Consider the following 19,863-nt stretch of genomic DNA (forward strand, 5'->3'; position numbering starts at 1 on the left):
TTAACAGAAGCAGAAAAAAAAAATTGAGAATTTCCGTCACAGTAATTCACTTTAAAATCCATTATTCGGGCAGTGTCAACTAGTGAAACAAACTGCCAAACGCAGTTGTTACAGCAGATGGTGCTATGCTTTGCCTGCTGCGCTTATTAAGCAGTCAGTATACCTGCGCCGTGTATCCCAGATTATCGTGTCAACTGTTCCTGACGTACACCTGTGTTGCACGCAAGGGAAAGCCTGCGATTTCGTCGATGTGTAGATTACAGCTGAACTTATGCATCTGCGCAATGCGCCGCTTAATCATATGTCTTGTGGGTGCGTACACCACGTTGTTGTAAGTTAAAATATATGTTAAAAAAGATCATGTGACGTGTAGCGGCCGGTGACTTGTGCTCTTCTCGTGTGTGTGTGTGCACGTTCGTGTGTTTCTGTGGCTCTACTTCCATGCATACCACGTGCTGATTTATATATATAAAGAACGTACCCTTCTGCGAGAATGCTTTTCGAAGGGACTGCAGACCAGCAGGAACATCAAGCAACCAAACGCCACACACATACACGCCCGTGTGTGTGTTTAGAAACCCTTCGCTCCACTAAGGTTACTAAACACCCAAAGATATCAAGCTAGACTAGCATAGAGCGAGGTGGAACGTACCTCTCAGCCCATATCATCTGAGGGAAACCATAGCTGAGCAGCTTAAAAAACAAAAAAGAAAAAAAAAACGCCAATCCGCCTTTTTCACGGCCCGACGGCGCATGCGCCCTGCCTGGCGGATTAGTCGCGAAACGTTTTGGAAGGTCGCGCGCGCGGCCGTGCGGCCCATCTCGGGGAAACGTCCCCCGAAAAAAAAAAAAAAAAGCGCTCGGACGCGCGCTACTGACAATTTGTGCCTGTACCGCGTTGAAACTCCCTGGCAGCTCGACGTCAGTGCAGCACTGAAAGCGTGCGTAGCGTAAGAGTGGTTTTGGTACTGCGAGGGGCTTCTGGGGACGGCACCGATAAAATCACCGTGCCTATACTATCGTTCGACTGAAACCCGCGTGATAGGCCGTCGAACCCACATCGCGATAGCCGCAACGCCTTCGTTGGTATATAATAATCGCGCTCAAAGTGAGTCAAAACGTGCCTGCGAAGTTGGAAGGTTGAAATGCGCAGCTTCGACCCTCTCAAGCCGTGCACATGAAGTTTGAGCCAGTGTTGATTTCAGCGAGCTTAGACCTGGCTCCGTCGAGTTCGTGCACCCGCTACCGGCGACCTGTATACTGAAAAGTAAGCAAGTTAGGACGAATGAAACTGCTTTTGTAGTTCATTTCTGGCCTTAGCGATTTGAAATAAACTACTCTTCGCTTTGCACGGCGCGTACACAATAATCTGCAACGGCGACACAGCGCTGTGCCAACGGCTGTGCCACATCTGTAGGTCATCGTTCCCGTAGGCTGCCGCTCGTATTCGCAACGTATGGGTCGGTTGTACGTGTTGGCATGCTCACGCTTTCTTAATTCCTGAGATTTACTGTTTATCTCTGCGTCAAACGCGAAACACGTACATTCGGTACAGCAGCTAAACAGCCGCCAGCCTGCTTTTTCCCCACTTTTGCATTGAAGTCGCCCATGACTACAGTATACTGAGTTTTGCAATTTTCTCATTGCTAATTCAACATCTTCATTAAACTGTTCAATTTCATCATCATGACTGCAGGTTGTACCGTAGGGTTGTACTACGTTTAATCTATGTCTCCTATTTAGCTTTGTTACAATGACTGCTACCCTCTCATTAATGCTGTAGAATTCATCAATGTTGCCCGCTATGTGCTTATGAATTAGAAACAGAGTCTCCGGGATTGGCTCTCTTTGCTATGAAACTCGCTTGCTAGTATCAGCCATGACCATCATGGCATTACAATGACCGTATGATGACGACGTAGTGATGGAGTGACGTCGATGGAATGAATTAGTGGCATTTCCTAGAACTGACTGGTTGTGGTGCTTGCGCTGAGATGAGCCAGCTCTTGCATTGCAAGACAACATTTCTGGATTAGCTCGAGCCTTTGCGAAGTTGGCATAATCTTTTTGTTACATTATTTATGAATGCATTTGTTAAGGTCATTGACATCTTTTGTGCTTAGCAAAACAAAATGTATTGTCGTGAAACAGCTCACATTGTGAAAGCGTACACGAGCAATGCTGCAGCAGCGTTTGGCCATTGAACTTGGTTGTCCATTTAGATTTGAGGCAGAGATGTGTACAATGTGAGTAGAACCCAGTTTCAGAAAAACACTAACAGGTGTAACAATGTCAGCATACATATGCTGCACACACAAATATTACTTTGCTGTGTGTTATACAGTAAATAACCTAGAGAAACTAACCACCATTAAGTCATGAATAATTGCAGTGACCTTTCTCGCCCCAAATTAAAATGCAGTTCAAAACTGCATTGTGTGTAGCAATGTTTGTGGAGCTGGTAACTATGCTTGAGATTCTGTTCATTGTTGATAATAATTTGTTGCCCTCTTTTTCTCCCTCTAGGTGTGTGTTACTGGTGGACAAAGAGCGTCATGTTGTGACCCCACTGTCTAACATCTTGATAATATGTGATCTTACTTTTTATTCGTGTCTGTGCATTGTAAAGTTTCATGCGTCTTTGTGACTAGTCCCTTCTGTAGCGTTTTATTATTATTATTATTATTATTATTATTATTATTATTATTCTGTTTCAGCCTTTTCACTGTGTTTGATGTAAGCATTCCTTTATAGTAGTAATTGATTACTTAATGTTGACGAAGAATTCAGTTCACTAAGTCTGTTTCACTGCATAAATAACAGTGTTTAGTGAATGTTTGTGCATTCTTGATTCTTGTTGATATTTTCATCCTTCCACTTGTAGTTTGTAGTCTTTCAGTATCATTAGCATCTTATTGTGTTTGGTACCCAAAGAGAAGTTGAGTGATCACACTCTGAAGTTCATTTGTCATAAACAACAAATAATAATTATAAAACTGCATGAAAGAAACGAAATCACTGTTAATTGGGTTGTAATCCTGCTTGATATTTTTTAATTCTGTTTTTTATATCTTTTTTTTACAGCTTGTCTTCTTTGGCACTTTTCAAAGAAGCATCCCCGTTTCTGCATGTTCAGCAGTGAAGCATTAATTGCAGATTCAAGAAAGTGTTTATTCTACGTTCTGTTGTACAGGATATAGCATGTATTGATATTGCTTTTTTTATGAGACATGTTTATATATATATACCAAAAATGTGCGTACATAAAACATATTTATTGTTGAGAAGACAGTGCTGGGGCTATAGCTACAAAGCACTTTTATCTTTTATGCTAACTGGTTCCTTTTTTTCCAGAGAATGCCTTTCCTGTTTTGGTGTTGCGATTTCAAATTTTATTGCATTTGTTGGTGCAGAACAGCCATGTTTTGCACCTAATTTGCTAGCGATTACTTTGCTATCGATTGCAATTGATGCTTCGCCTTTCGGGTGAAACTGCAATATTATTTTTGTACACACATGCATCTGCTTGGCTCTTTCTGGCTTATCAGCTGCCAAAGTACTGCAAGCTTCTGATTTGTGTGCTCATTTTGTGCACTGCTTGCTTTGAGTAAAAGTAGTTCCTGCTCAGAAGAAAAGTATATCTTGGTCAGCCTCTTTGTCAAGTTAGCATCATCGTTTCCTTCATTGCACACTTTTTATCTATGTATGGTTTCAGAACGGCGCAACAAGGAAGACAACATACGAAAGAACACACGAACACAAGCGCCGACTCACTAACTAAGGTTTATTCCACATCACAGAGCAGATTTATACACACACGTGGCCACACACACGCAAGTGTGTGTGGCCACGTGTGTGTATAAATCTGCAAGTGTGTGTGGCCACGTGTGTGTATAAATCTGCTCTGTGATGTGGAATAAACCTTAGTTAGTGAGTCGGCGCTTGTGTTCGTGTGTTCTTTCGTATGTCGTCTTCCTTGTTGCGCCGTTCTGAAACCATGCATCCGTACCAACTCGCCCAATTGTCAGTGCTACTCAACGTGATTTTTAACTATGTGTGTGTTAAGGTTACTCACATCTTTCATGCTTAATGAAAAAAATGTAACACAATAATGTAGCTGAAATAATGATTGTGAACAAGAGCATTGCTGGAGCAACATCTAGACCACTGTATGCAGTTGTAATTACCATTGAACATTGGTGTGTTTTATAAGTGTTCTAAGTGTCAACCAGAGGTATGTACAATATACTGTAGAACCCTGTTCTAGGAATGTGTCTAACATCAGCCACGTAATGATGCACATTGTACCAACAGAAATTTTATTTTACAAAGTGCTATGCAGTTATAGTGGAGAGAGTAAATACCTGCCATTAAACCAATAAAATAGTGGTAATAATGTAGCACACTCAACCAAAAGTAACCGGTCACAGTTCAAAGCTGTATCGTGCTAGTGCTAGTATTCTCATCAGCAGATGAACCATATACAGTATAGACCACTTATAACGTAACCGCTTATAGTGCAGGACCTGATATAGTACGGTCTTTTCAGACTCCTGTTAATTTTCCCATAGCACTCCATGTATATGCATACCGCTTACAGTACAGCTGCGCGAGACGAAATACCGGTTATAATGGGGCTTCCGCAGGAAAATCTCGCCGACAAGGGCGGTAGCGAGCACGCTTCTCAACAAGGTGCACCCACCAATGGGAGAGGAGGTCAAAGCCGTGGGGGTATGGGAGGTAGAGAGGGGGCGACGCTGTGCTGCGGCGCCAAATGCGTATCTTGCAACCGGGCGCAAGGGGAACTGGCGATGCAATCTTCCACGCGAAAGGAGCAAAGCGGGAATGCAGCACGGGAGGGAGGGAAGCACGGCTTCTACTCTGCCAACAAATGCGTTCGCGCCTGTGCCGGCTGTCGGTGTTGTCACGCGCACCATATCTTGAAAGCGATCTCCACACGGCTCTGACCTTTGTATGCACTGTGCTTACACCGCTCAGTTTCCGTTGAAGCGATAGACTGCTCGAACCTTCCCTCGCTGCGGCGGCCGCGTTTCCCCACGCCCGCGTTTTGAGACAGTGGTTGTCTGCGGTCATCATGTCTATTCATGTTTGCTTGTGCGTGTTGATACCACACTTGTTAATTCAGTTAGTAAGCGAATGTATCAAGTTTATGCAGCCGATAAAACTACTGTCCCTACTCCTTATAACTCTCTACTAATTTGCTATCGCAATTGATGCTTCGCCTTTTGGGCGAAACTGAGACATTTAATAAAATTATTACTATGTCTGCTTCATGCGAAGATCGTGGGTATTTGGACATTAACCTTTCAACGTTCGTAAATTTAAACACATTCAAAACTCCCAGCCGCACGTTTCGATTCTCGGATATGCGTGGCTGCTTGGTCTACATGTTTTGCATAGGTGTAGGGCTTGAAAATCGTTGTTTTGGTTACAGTGCGGTACCGCTTATAATGCAGATATTCACGACTCTGGCGACTTGCGTTATAAGCGGTCTGTACTGTACTGCGTTGCATCTTCTGTTAAAAAGCAGTTGTTGCTCTTGTATGGTCAATTGAAAGGGGACACCAAGTGTATGTTCTTGTGAAGTTAGCAGCAATGTTTTTAAAAAAATACTGAGGGGCTTATCTACCAGACTACTTGTTTTGGCATTGAACTTCAGGTTTCTCAAAATCCTGCATCAGCAGCTTGCATTAATACTACACTACCCGTCCTCTCACTTTATGATCTTTCTGCTATTAATTTTTTTCTTCACAACAATATGTGTGAACTTCACCAACTGGGTCATTGAGTAATCACATATAAATATATTAGGCAAACCAAAATGATCGACCAACCGTGCTTTGTTTGGTCTGACCCGAAATTATCCTGCATACTTCTTTAATGAAGAAAAAAGCTATTGCTAGCACTACTATCTATGTTGTGTTACCTCATTGGCACTTCATAATTTCGTAACCTGTTTTCATTTGTTTATGCAGCATCAAAGCCTTGCAGTCGTCAAGCTGCAACCATAAAAAGTGAGAAGTCATATCAGGGATACAGCCACCACTGTAACTTCTGTGCCTATAAGACTGATAAGATGTCTAATCTGAAAAAACACACTATGATCCATACAGGGGAGCGGCCGTTTGAATGCCATTTGTGCCCTCAAAGCTTCTCGTCAAAGTCCGCACTGAATGTTCACTTGCGCACTCATACAGGGGAAAGGCCATTTCAGTGCCCTTCATGCCCTCAGAGCTTCCCACAGAACAGTGCTCTCAAGGTACACCTGCGCACTCATACAGGGGAGAGGCCATTTCAGTGCCCTTCATGCCCTCGGAGCTTCCCACATAGTAGTAGTCTCGTGGCACACCTCCGCGCTCACACAGGGGAGAGGCCATTTCAGTGCCCTTCGTGCCCTCAGAGGTTCAGTTGCATGAGTAATCTCAAAGTACACCTGCGCACTCATACAGGGGAGAGGCCATTTCAGTGCCCTTCATGCTCTCAGAGCTTCCCACATAGGAGTAGTCTCGTGGCACACCTGCGCACTCACACAGGGGAGAAGCCATTTCAGTGCCCTTCATGCCCTCAGAGCTTCAGACGCACGAGTAATCTCGAGCTACATGTGCGCACTCACACAGGGGAGAGGCCGTTTCGGTGCCCTTCATGCCCTCAGAGCTTCCAAAGTAAAAGTAATCTCAAGAGACACATGCGCATCCACACAGGCGAGAGGCCATTTCAGTGCCCCCTATGCCACGAGGCCTTTGTACATAGCAACCAGCTCAAAAGGCACCGGTGCCACCACAAGTGAAAGTGGCCATTTGAGTGCTAGTTCTGCTTCTAGAGCTTCTTTGTAACTGCTCATTTGACTGGCTCTTCTAGGGAACTTTTTGAGCGCAAAGAAAGTAATGCAAGTCAACTATAAAGCTGTGGGTCTAGTATTAAAAATATGGCTTCACCATTACTACTGGAGTATTCTTAAGCATGTTGTAAACTGCTGCAAAGTAGATTAGATGGTGCTATTGTCTTGAGCCATGAAAGAAATGGAGAACAAGAAAAAGCAGAAAGCACGAGGAGGCTGTGGAAGAGATAAAGAAAAAGTTAGAAAATATTAGGGTCCTATTGAAAAGAACGCAAGGTATAAAAGAAGAAAAAGTGGAAAAGGGCACGCACGGCTACGGGGCAAAGGTGCAGAAGGGACACGTAGCAGAAGGGACACGTAGCAGAAGGACCAGCTACGGCAGAACATCGGACACGGCGACATTGGATCCTTGACACATCAGCGGGCCTATCGACATGTCGTCAGAAGCAGCGACGACGAGGTGATGTGGCCACGTTGATGGATGCAATGTAAATATTATCGAATTGTTTAACACTTCGCATGTGAAGAATGAAGAGAAACACTTTGAATTAACTGACACTGTATATAGTTTGCTGTGTGTTATGGTTTTTTCTATTGTATTTGTAGTACATGTTCAGTGTATTCCTTTTATGCGTATGTCCAATAAAGACTTTTCTCGATTCAGAAGTTCCTGTTGCTGTGTTTAACACCTTGAGACCTTGACAGCTATCAGTGCACACGCATAGCTTTGTGCTATCTCGTGATAGCGCTTGTTTATGCTTGCACAGAGTTCCACTTGATTGTACGTGTTTGTCTGATTTTGACGGGCAGCCATTAAAAAATAGCTGCCACAAAGTAAACTATTCTTGTTCTAGTAGCCTAAATTTGATGTGTCTTGGATGCTGCGCTCAGCCTCCAGGCACGGTGTAGCAGTTGCGACGAGAAACGTACCCGCATTTTGTAGAGCAAGGGCTTCGCTGCTTGTGCAGTGTCGTACCACATACCACCATTTGATGATGGCAAGGATAAGTAGACTTCGTACATCATTCGCATTGAGTCCTACTTTGAAGGCAACAACATCGAAGAGGATGCACAGAAGAGACTGCTTCTTGTCTCGGATCAAGGTCAATGGACGTCCTCGGTGGGTGGTGCGCTTCTTGTAAGGTGAGCCAGCTCACCTACAAGGAAATGGTTGAACTTCTGGAAGGCTTCTGGGACCCCAAGCCAAACTAGATTGCATAAAGCTTCAGACTTTTTTACTCGTGTTCAAAACAAAGACGAATCAGACCAGCAGTTTATCGCCAAGCTCCGACGACTCACCGACAAATGAGACTTTGGCTACATGTTGGACGAAGTGCTACGGAACAAGATTGTATGTGGAATTTGAAGCGCGCAGTTACAGAAAGCACTGCTTTCTGTGTCAAGTTTGATCTTGAAAAAAGCCGAGAGCATGGTGCTGGCAGTCGAAGCTGCGGGTAGGAGCATCAAGCTCATGAAGAACGGCGACATGACTGCACCAGACCTGCATAAGCTGACGGGCAGGCACGAAGCAGAAGCAGGCAAAAAGGTAGAGTGCGGAAGGTGTGGAAACAAAACCCAGTTGGAACAACTTTGGAAGTTCAAGAATGCGAAGTGCTTCGAGTGTAGTAAAAAAGAGCATATATCAGTAATGTGTAGGGCAAAAGGCAAGAAACAGAACACCAAATAGAATCCCAGAAGGAAATGAGGCGTGTTCTTCTCAACTGTTCACAACCGGCAAAAGCCAAGCGTCGGTGCCGTGTAATGAAATGCGTCCCGTGCTGCAGAAGTTCTGCTGTGGAGGTGTCGATCTTGTCACGGAAATGGACACTGGGTCACCGCTATGCATCATTCCCTGGGTCATCTTTTACATGCAGTGTGCAAAGTGGCCTCAAATCAAGAAGACAGACCTGAACTTGTCCTGCTACCTAGGACCGCTGCCTATCGCAGGTAAGCTGACATTTCCGGTTTCCTACAAGGGCAAGACTCTGCCTCTGTGACCGTAATTTGTCATTCAGGGCTGTGTCTATGCAGTTGTGACTTCATTCGAGCCCTGAACAGCCTGGGTGGCACAGTTCTGAACCTGAGCAGTACCAGCAGATGAGATGACAAGGAGTGAGAAGAAATTTTGGTAAAGTATCAAGACGTCTTTGTGTCAGAACTAAGCCGTTTCAACGTTCTGCCCATTCACCTCTCCGTCGAAGGAGGAGCCGTTCCGAAGTTTTTCTGGGTGAGACCACTGTTGTACGCAATGCGAGACAAGCTGGAAAGTCTAGTGAGGTCGGGCGTGCTTTTTCCTTTTGCTCACTCAGAATATGCTATGCCTATTTTGCCAGTGCTGAAAAAAAGACGGATCTGTCAGGATCTGTGGTGACTACTAGCTAACCGTGAACGCAGCATGTGTCACGGAACAGTATCCACTTCCAGTCAGCGATGATATTTTTGCAGCACGTCACAAGGGAGACGTCTACAGCACCTTAGACTCATGCAATGCCTATAACCTGATTCTATTGGATGACAAGTCATAGAACTTGATGACGATCAGTACCCACGAAAGATTGTTTTGCTACAACCACCTAGCTTTCGGAGTGTCGTCTGCACTAGCTATCTTCCAGTGCACCATGGAAAATATGCTTGGCGGTCTGTGATACGTGAAGTGCACGAGACAGTGCGTGGTTTTGAGATGAAAAGAAGAGGATGACAAAGAGCGCGTGCGAAGGTGAATCCTGTGCTAGGTGAAAGAAGGCGACGTCAAGCACGAGAACGTGCGGCGCAAGAAAATGCGCTGCAATCTTGTTTCCAACTCGGCCCCGTCGACATTCTGGGTGAGACCAACGCCTCTTCCTTCATTGCTTCGCCGCCACCAGTCAACGTCGAACTGCTGTAGCGTTGATTTTTTAGAATGCTTGTTCTCACATTCTGTCATTACTATACTTGGTGTGCTAGTGCTAATGTATCTTCCTGTTAATATTTCATTGACTGTTTGTTCTATGTTCTTTCATGCTGGTTGCATTAAATATTTTGTGTGTTTGAACAAACGGCTTTGTCCCTGATTGGATTATTTGAGGTTCTGCCTCAGGGACCCATTTTAAACATTAGCAAAAAGTACCTGCATGACAGGGTCTAACAGGTGTACAAGCATATTTGGATGAGGTCCTGGTGACAGAAGGAAAATGTGACAGTGGAAGCAATCTTAAGGCAGTTCTCCAGCGCTTCCGTGCATGATGAACTACTGTCCTTCGAACACTTACCCTTCCGTCAAAATGCAGTAGGGTCAGTGTTGTTTCAGGAAATTGGAAGTATTGTACTTGGGACACAAAATCACCAGCGATGGACTTCATCCACTGGAGAAGAACCTGAAAGCTGTGATGAAGGCACAAAGTTCAAAGAACGTGAGCTAGCTGCGTTCTTACATCAGTCTGCTCACTTATTGCAGGAAGTTCCTTCTAAGCATAGCAACGATGCTCGCTCCGTTGTTCGACCTTCTGAAGAACAATTGCCATTGGCAATGGTCATCGAAGCAGCAACAGTCCTTCGAACATTCTAAGGAAGCCGTCTTACATGCCAAAAAGCTCACACATTTTGATCCAACTCAGTTGCTGCACAGTGAGTGCGACGCTTCTCCGCATGGTATACGAAGGAGCGTTTCTTTCCCATCGTGTTGCCAGTGTGGATAAACCTATTGGGTTCCGCTCGCGAACACTGACCCAGGCCGAACTACATTGTTCACAGCTCAAGTGGGAGACCTTTACATTGGTGTTTGGCATAACCAAGTTTCATGATTACTTGCTGAGGCGGTGATTCATACTTGAAAGTGATCATAAGCCGTTGGCTTATTCTACAAGAACCAACCTACACCTGTCATGGCAGCTGCTCGCATCCAGCGTTGGTCTTTGCTGTTGGGAGTGTACCAATGCAGGATCAAGCACAAGCCCGGAGGAGACAGCCAAAATGCAGATGCTCTCAGTAGGCTTCCACTCAGAACCCCTGACGATGCCCCTGAAGAAATATCGGAGTACGTGTGCTCGTTGCAGCAACTTGACGAGACACTTTTGACGTCACACGTATGAGCCAACTGACTGAAGCCAACAGGGTATTGCGGATAGTCAAGTCGTTCATACTGAAAGGTTAAGGTTGGCCGGAAGACAAAAGCAAACAAAAAACGTGGAACCGTGCTTGGAGGCGTATGTGGCAGGAAAACTTGAGTTGACTGCTGGACACGACGTCACTTTCTGGGGCCATAGAGTAGTCATTCCTGAAGCAGCATGTGGCAGAATGCTTCAATTTCTACACAAGATGCACCAGGGAGTCTCGGCTCTGAAAACAGTTGTGCGATTAAGTGCGTGGTGGCTGGTACTAGACCAGGAAATTGAACACATGAGCAACAAGTATGACATTTGTGTGCAAGTAAAGGTTGTTACCTCCTCCGAAAACGCCGTTCCGTCGACTAAAAAAAAACTTGTCCCATGTTCATTTAAATTTTTTCGGTCCAGCAAATGGTGCCATAGTTCGCAGTGGATTCACATTCCAAATGGATTGAGGCAGTTCCTATTGTAAGTGCAGCTCGCAGAAAAAGCTATACACGACTGACCATGACTTCTTTTCAACCACTGAAAAACACCGCAAGCAGACAAATCACCGTCACAGAGGCTTCTGAACTACCAATTTCGCTCTCGCCTAGACATGTCTTCCTGAATCTTTGTCTTTTCCTTTATTTTCACAGGAAGACACGCCAACGAAATTTGATCCTTGCGATGCAGTTTGGGCCCAAAACTTTCGGAGACTGGGAGAAGTGGCTGCATGTTACAGTCAAGCGAACGAGCAGAGCCTGTATGGTTATAGTCGAGACGTCAGCCATAGACCAGGTCCGTCTGTGAGAGAGCTCTGCGACTGCTACAAGTGAAACAATGGCTGGGTTGTCAGCTAAAACTGAAGTTGAGCCTAATGAAGGCTCAAATACCGAAGAGCCACTGGCATTTATGCTTCACTGTCTCGAGTTCGCAAACCAGTACAGCGGTATCCACCATAAGGAGGGAGGACTGTTGCAAAGTAGATTGCACTATCAGAGCGCATGCATAGCGTCGTGCTGTCGCGTGATAGTGCTTGTTCACGCTTGCACCGAGTTGTGCTTTATCGTACTTTGGTCTTGTTCTGACAGCCTACATTTGGTGTGTCTTGGATGCTGCGCTCAACCCTTGTCACGGTGTAACAGTTTGTGGTATACTTTGGTGACTATATCTGATTCATCATCATCAGCCTATATTTATGTCCACTGCAGGACAAAGGCCTCTATGTCCACTGCAGGACAAAGGCCTCTCCCTGCAATCTCCAATTACCCGTCTTGCGCTAGCAGATTCCAACCTAGGCCTGCAAATTTCCTAAATTCATCACTCCACCTAATTTTCTGCCGTCCTCGCCTGCGCTTCCGTTCCCTTGGCACCCATTATGTTACTATAATGGTCAACTGGTCATCTGCACTACACATTACATGGCCTGCCCAGCTCCATTTCTTTCTTTAATGTCAACTAAAATATTGGCTATCCCCATTTGCTTTTTGATTCACACCGCTCTCTTCCAATCTAACGCTATGCCTAACACTGATGTTTTAATCAATGGTTAATCATTATTCAGGTTTATGGGCACAAAGGCCATGTCTGGACAAAGGGCATCAAGCAAGTGATCACGAGTCTTCAATGAAGAGATGAATTATGGGTGTTGGAAAGCTGCTAAGAGTGAAGAAAGGGGCTTGTGTCCCTCTCAGGTGCCTTGTGTGATGCCACTGCAGCAAAATTCTAATGAGACTTCTCGTATTAAGCTGCCATTGTTTACACGAAGGCTGTCTCTTTGACAAGGGCCGTGCACATAATTTGTGATTTGGTGTTTGCCGGGGAAGTTCGCATTTGATAACACTATTGTTTCCCCTTTTTCTTTGCCAAGATTAATGTCGCTGGCAGCCGAAGAACTTAGCATTTGCAGCTGCACTATGTCCCCTGGTTTGGATGTGTGATATTACTTTTTGTTAGTGGCTGTACGTTTGACAATTTTCCTGCATCTGTGTCAATGGTGCCTTCAGAAAACCAAAAAAAAAAGTTTATTATAACGATTGGCAGAACATGGCAGCAATTGTTTCCTGTGGTCACAGCTTTGAGCGTAGTAGGAACAAGGAAAAGAAACATCACGCTGTGAGTCATTAGAAAGGGCAGAATTTTATGTTTAACAACTCCACTCATAAAATACGCAATCTTTATTTGAAAACTGTCTCCTTCATAACTAACATGCTCCACGTTTTTATTTCTAAAGGCATTGTGGGGCCCCTATAAAAGCAAATGCACGAAAATCCAGAGACAACTTTGCCAGAAGACGATAAAAAAAAAGCGATTTGCCACTCTGAGTGCTTAGTCACAGGAGCTCGAGTCATTGGTATCTTCCCCAACTTTCCTGAAAGTTAAGAAAAAAAAAAGGTTTACAAAGTTTTCTAGCACACGTCTTGAGTCACGAGAACAAATTATTACTCAAAAAGTTCTCTTATTTTCCATCAGGTTCACAAGCTACATAAAAAAAAGAAAAAGTAGCAATAAAGGGGCACTGCAACACGTTTTTAAGCATGACAAGGAAATATCCGTCATCTGCAGACAATACTGATATGAACAAATGAGCCAAATGTTATTCCACTGCATGCAGCAGGGAGCACCCATATCACCTTGCATAGAAGATTGGTCACTCTCTCCTGTGGCTTTCAAGGCTTTTTCAATTCTCTCTTGTCTATGATGGTGTAGACCTGCGTGACAGCCCACAGATACCCACCATAGAGCAATTTGTTCATGACTGTGTTATTCCCAAGCACAAGCTTCTGCATGCATGCACGCTTTTTTTTTCTTCTTGACTTTGAAGTTTGCTGACACTGAATTAAGTCCCTTTGCAGTGTTTTGCTACATTAATGACGATGGCAACCTTTCCTTACCTAGATCTTCCACCTTGTAGATTTCCACAATCCTTATTAGAAAAATTAACTGATTAGTTTAACCATTTACCAAGAGCGCACTAATGACCAAGTTATACCCAGGCCCATGGAGCAGGGACTGGACGTCATGCCTTCGCAAGCCAACACTCCATGAAACTGTCCCCTTAACCTTTCACTCTCTCACAACTCTAAAGATCAACCAAACATGTGACCCTGCGCTCGGCGTACTCAACCCAGTGTGCTTGGTTCCCGGTAGGTTTTTATCAATGTACCCTTGTTCGGATGCCTTGCTAACCACTGTGTGCCCGTTTTCTCCAGATATGCTTGTGCCACTTCAGTAGTTTGTTGCAACATATTGCAGTAATTCACTGCAAAGGGCTCAGTTGCCAGTCATTTGGCAGAACATCGTAAAAAATGTGGTTGTGAACCATATCTTGAAAACTGAATGTTCTTGGGATGCTACAAGGAGCAACACGCCCGGGAGAATAACGAACATGGCAATTTTTGTTTTAGCGTCCCAATAGTAGTGAAATACACTATTTATGGAATGTGTGATAGCCTGCCTACAACCATGGCCAGTGATAAATTGATGTTTTATGATCTCTGCGCAGATTCTCTTTTAATGCATTGCAGGTGATATGCAATAAACATCGGTTGCTAGTCAGCACTGTGTGCATTGCCTTCACTGTGTCCTGTCGTTTGTGCTGTTCCATTCCCTTCTCAATAGATACGTTCATCGTCCCCATCACAACATGCGTGGGTGGCAACCGCATGTTGCCGTCGTGCCTGTTATCTTTTCAGAAGAGTGCTCCGAGTGCAGAGGTGGCGGACACTATTATTTTTCTTCATACCTCAAGGGTCCCAGAGGGACGTTACATGAGGGATGGGCAATGAAAACTGCAGTTTTCAGTTAACATGTTAAATAACGACTCTCGATGGCCGTGTTAAACTGGGTGCGATCTGTTAACATGGGAATGTGTGCGGGAAGGTCGTGCCAGCCCTGTGCCGTATGTAGAAAGAAGACTACTCAAAGGTCTTTTTATGGATTCGTTCGCAATATACAGCATTTAGATGGCAATGAAGAAATGTCTAAAGGCTGGTCTCATGAATACATACTATTACCTGGTGGCAAGGAATAGAAAAATTCATGATAGAGACACATACGTGCAATTTTACGATGGGCGGCAAGAGGATAAAGGCCAAGCTGAGATTTTACAGCAGATATACCTATGTTGTTAAGTAATTAAAGTTAATGAATGTGGAAGTAGGGTTCTGGGTGGATTCAAGCATATTTATAAGGTTAGCTCGATTATGCACAAATGTGGCATTAGCAAACTCAAGTTTAGGCCTCACAAGTGTTTTATAACCTATTAGTTTTGTGGTGATCGTTCCCAACACTAGGTTACGACGAAGGTAACCCAGGACTCAGTCGGAAGAATTTCAATTAATAATGTTGATAACACATTGCGACCATGTTAGATCACAGGAAATTTGAATAGGTAATTTGAACGAGGTAAAACCTCGCTAAAATAAAGTTGAAGGGGAAGCCAGAATTACTTTGCTATATCTGTTACTTCATTATATCCATTATTGCATGTACTGCGATATGAACCTCCATGAGGATTTTGAGGGCAATTCAACTTAGTTACATCTATTATTTCATTATAATTAGGTTTGGCTGTACCTACGTGCTTAATGGCGTTAGTAGCGGCTGAAGGACATTTATGGAGGGTGTAAGTTGAGGCTGTGTAATCATGACGTCGGTGAAAAGACATTACAAAGGTTTAGTTAATATTGATGGACATTAGCCCGTTGCCGCACCAGTTGCATATTTTAAGAAGATCATTCTGCAAGAGGGGAAGACTGAGACGGTTTAGTCGCGAAGCTGTATGGAACACAGTTGTCGGCAAAAAGCCTGTGTTAGAATTGATGCTGAGCGGCAGGTTGTTAATATAAACTGAAAAGAGGAGGGCGTGCCTAGTACAGTACCTTGGGGAATGCCAGTGTGTGTACGAGAGAATGGAGGCCTACAAAAATTAGCAACATCAAACTGCTGGCGAACAGCTAAAAAATTTAAAATCTAGTTGAACACAGGCAGGTCTAAGTTAAGGCATGATAGCTTGAGCAATAAGTGACATTGAGTAACTTTATAAAAAGTTGTACTTTGGCATTTTTACTGTCAGTTTCAGCTAGCCACAATTTCTTTAGTTTATCAATAGTATTAGCAATACCAATCGGGCAAAAGATACGGCTCATCAGGGAATGCACACTGGATGGCAAAAAAAAGGAAGGTTCTGAGTGGATTCGTGGGTGAAGACAGAGCAAAACATAGTAGTATTTTGTATTTAGGTAGGGCAGCAATTAGTATCACATAAAGAAACGACATTTGAATCGTCGGGTTTAATGGTTTTCTATAACAGTCTGGGATTGTTGCATAGCACAGATCATAAAGTGTTATTGTAAAAGTTATTTTTGGCTTGCATAATCAATGTAATGTACTCGTTTACAGCAGAATAGTATTTCGTACACGCCAAGTTAGATTTAAGATGTTTGAAAGATCTAAATAGTCTTTTTCTTATTAGGCATTTTCAGTTAGCATTACACCACAGGGACTATGCTTGCTCATTAACAGCATAATATGGAAACAAATATGCTGTAAGTCTATGCATTTCATTTTTAAACAGCATCCAGTTTGTTTCGATGGAGTGCGAGTGTGAAGATGAATCGAAATTGTCCGAAAATACAGCTACATAGTTCTACCGTCGTAGGAACCGTGACATGAACATGTTTTTGGCCAACTTATTCTGGTTTCAGTTTTATCATGTGATGCTCCCTCCTAGTCCTTCCTTCCTTTCTCTAAAACTAAGCCACATTGATAATATGCAAAAGAATTACTTTTTAGCAGTCATCATCCTCGTGGTGCAGTTCTTGAGCCAGGATCCCGCCGCATCACGGATGGAGTGGGATGTCGCATTGTCATAAGCACAGTTGCTCCTAACGGCCTCTGAAACATGGCATCACCTACTGAGACTTGCATGTGGGGCATCGAGAATTATTAATGTATTAATAAAGCATTGTGTGCACGAAGGGGCTGTCGGGAGGTTACGCAATTTTTTCCAAAAGGGGCATGTTAACATTACAACATTTCAACATCTGACACAACTAACAAAAATAAAGTGAGAAGCGCCAAATTATGCTGCGATCAGTACTATACATATGTTAGCTGAAAGAACAGCATTCACATCTGTGCAATGGCTACAGTACCATAAAGTTATGCATGGTTATATTGAAGATACAAGCAACACCTCAGTGATTCCCATATTTGCTGAAAAATGAACCACCACAGAACAATGGCTACTAAGATGTGGATCTAATACAATTTTTCAGAAAGGTTGTGGCATTGCGAATGTTAACAAAGTTTTCGGGAACACATGTAACATACAGTAGTGAACAAAATGATATGATGTTTTCCATGTACGTACTGTAAGCTAAGCTGCTCAGAGTGTTGGTGCTGCGCTATGGCATGTTGCCACATTGCCATGGTATCATATGGTATCACATTGCCATTGTTATCATATGATGCATATGATAACGTATGCCAAGATAAGGAAAAGCATACAAGAGCATGCCCGTGTGGACTACTTTGTGTCCTTTTTCCCTCTTTGTTAAAGAGCAGAGAACATAGTAAAGGAATTGCCAAAACCGTCTTTACTTGTTTTTGTTAACGTGGTTTCTTTTAAATTTACTACTAATAATGCCTGACAATGAGGATTTGTAAAGTCGAGTTTATCACATGATTTGCGAGCAACTCTATCTGCCATTAAACATTCTTCTGGGTGGTTTCACTTGTTTAAATATAAGGTTTGTGTCCAAAAGGAGACCATTGCTTGTGTTCAAAGTTTGCAAAAGTTACGGGAAAATTACGAACTTTGGGCTGCCCGACAACAACCCCCCGGCTGATTTCACCCCGATTTTTTTGCCACACAACAAAAACTCTGCTTCGTCTCTTTTTCTCTTTAAAAGTAACACTTAATTTTTACCCCCCGAACTAAGAATATATATATATAAATATATAACACCTGAGAACGGAGGACCTTATGCATACTCCATCACTTTGTCTTATTAAGATGGTATATCTGCTTCTGCTTTGCACTGTCACTGTGGCATATGCGAGGCTTGGCGCACTCCCATGGCTTGCCACGCGGCGATGAGTGCGTCATGTGGCAATAGGAGGGTCGGCGAATGCCTCAGTGTTGGCCAGTGGCGTTCCACAGAGTAACACACACACTGGCAAAGCCAGATGGAAAGTGTTAATTAAATTTGCAAAGTAACAAGGATTAAATAAATAACCTTCACAGCAATTGCTTACCTGCTCACCTTGCCAAATAACTGCAACACTTGCACAATTTAAAATGAAATGAAACATAGGAAATAAATGCATGTACTTGCATTTCGTTATTCAGTAATCAAGGCTAAGCATTCACGTTCAATTTGCGTTAAAGAAACTTGACAGGTGCCCACCTGTATGCTTTGAATGAAACATAAGAACAAAGAAACTCTTAAAGGTATACTATAGAGCAACACTCAGTCGGCTTGAAACTCGTAAATTATTCCATAAAAATTTGGATGTCCTTCAATCTCTCACCCCCCCCCCCCCCAAAAAAAAAATGAAGAAAAAAGATGAGTTCTAGAAAAGAGAGAAAGAAAAATGGAGGGTGGCCTAAGCCTCTCTGAAAATTTAGTGCCAAAGCCCTAGCACCTGGTTGTCAGTGTGAAGCTGCGAATTACCAAAGCATATTCTCTTGCACCTGTGCAATCTTGGCATTGGAGAAGTCTCTGTAAAAGGGTAGTTCAAGTGTTGGTTCCTTTACAACGTAGTTTTCTTTCCCCAATAAACATATAACTAGATCCAAGTTGAAACTGTTTGAATCCACGGTGCGCTGGTGTGGGAACTTGAGAACAGCGTTGCCACCTGCCTTTTGTTCTCGTCTTTCTTGGTTTGTGAAGCCTGCTCTCAGGGTAAAAGTTGTCTTTTTTTGCTGGTATTACAGAAGCAGAATTTACAAATACGCACCTTAACTTAATTAATACAGTAGACTTCCGTTAATTCAACTCCAGTTAATCCCGGCCGGCGCCCACGCATGTACATGGGCTCAAGCTTTCATTATTTCGATCCTAAAATTAGCCTTCGCCGGATAATTCAAACTTAACCAGTCAGCACGCATACACACCTGACCCCTATGGTGACCCCAATAGCGACCCTCTTGGTGGCAGCGATTGTCTCAGCGGAGCTTAGGGAACAGTGAATGCACTGAACTGAAACCAAAAGTATTGAAGGATGCTGCTACAGTCGAATCTCGTTAATTCGAACACACTTAATTCAAACTTCCGGTTTATTTAAACTGATGCTGTGGTTCCGTCAAAGTTATGTGTATTCCAATCGGCAAAAATGCCCAGTAACTCGAACACGCAAGCATGGATTGCTACGGCTTAGTTGAGCTAGTGACAAAGTGCCCCCAAGCTATGAGACAAGCCGCTAAGTTGTCAAGGCAGCCTTTGCACATTTGTCAGGCATGTTCCGCGCATTCAGCAATTGTGTTAATTTGCAACACAGTCGTGGGCAATTTTGTTGCGTGGTGTTGCAAATTCTTGTTGCTGAGAGATATTAAGCGTTTTGAGATGGCGCCAACTCTACCCTCGATGTCGGTGACGTGGCGAGTGATGAAGCGAGGTAAGTGCCAGATATCCATTCAGCCAGCAGAATGCAGTCAACCTCTATTCCAGTTACAAGGGCACGCACTGACCACCATACTCTTATCTGTATAGCGACAGCAGGAAAATGGTCGAAATAAAGATTGACCCTTCAGGCCCTGTGTACGAAATTGTTGTACACAACATTTTACACGTCCTGTGTCGACCTCCTTTTTTTTCGTGCCATGTTTATTTCTTGCACTCCTTGATTATGACCGACTGAACAGGTTGCATGCAAGCCCACGTGCACACTGCTATGTTTTGAAAAGCTTGGCTAGCCAACTGTGGAATAAAA

At 43.6% G+C, this 19,863-nt stretch overlaps 1 protein-coding gene across 4 annotated transcripts in view; it reads right to left on the minus strand.

Moving 5' to 3' along the window:
- Window positions 1–19,863, minus strand: part of LOC119463590 (uncharacterized) — a 112,872-nt gene that overhangs the window by 53,777 nt on the left and 39,232 nt on the right. For 2 of the 4 annotated variants that reach the window (XR_007463556.1, XR_007463557.1), the window contains exons 10-11: window positions 16,713–16,821; window positions 13,557–13,634 (exon numbers count right to left, since the gene is read on the minus strand). Coding sequence is in view for 1 of the 4 variants with exons in the window: in XM_037724419.2 (XP_037580347.1) it covers window positions 13,252–13,294; window positions 16,713–16,821 (152 nt within the window). In the remaining 3 variants the exon portion in view is untranslated. Of the gene's footprint in view, window positions 1–13,085; window positions 13,295–13,556; window positions 13,635–16,712; window positions 16,822–19,863 lie in introns of those variants that run through there. The other 2 variants (XR_007463555.1, XM_037724419.2) reach the window with 2 other exon arrangements.

Source organism: Dermacentor silvarum, chromosome 9, assembly GCF_013339745.2.
Source record: "Dermacentor silvarum isolate Dsil-2018 chromosome 9, BIME_Dsil_1.4, whole genome shotgun sequence".
Classification (NCBI taxonomy): domain Eukaryota; kingdom Metazoa; phylum Arthropoda; class Arachnida; order Ixodida; family Ixodidae; genus Dermacentor; species Dermacentor silvarum.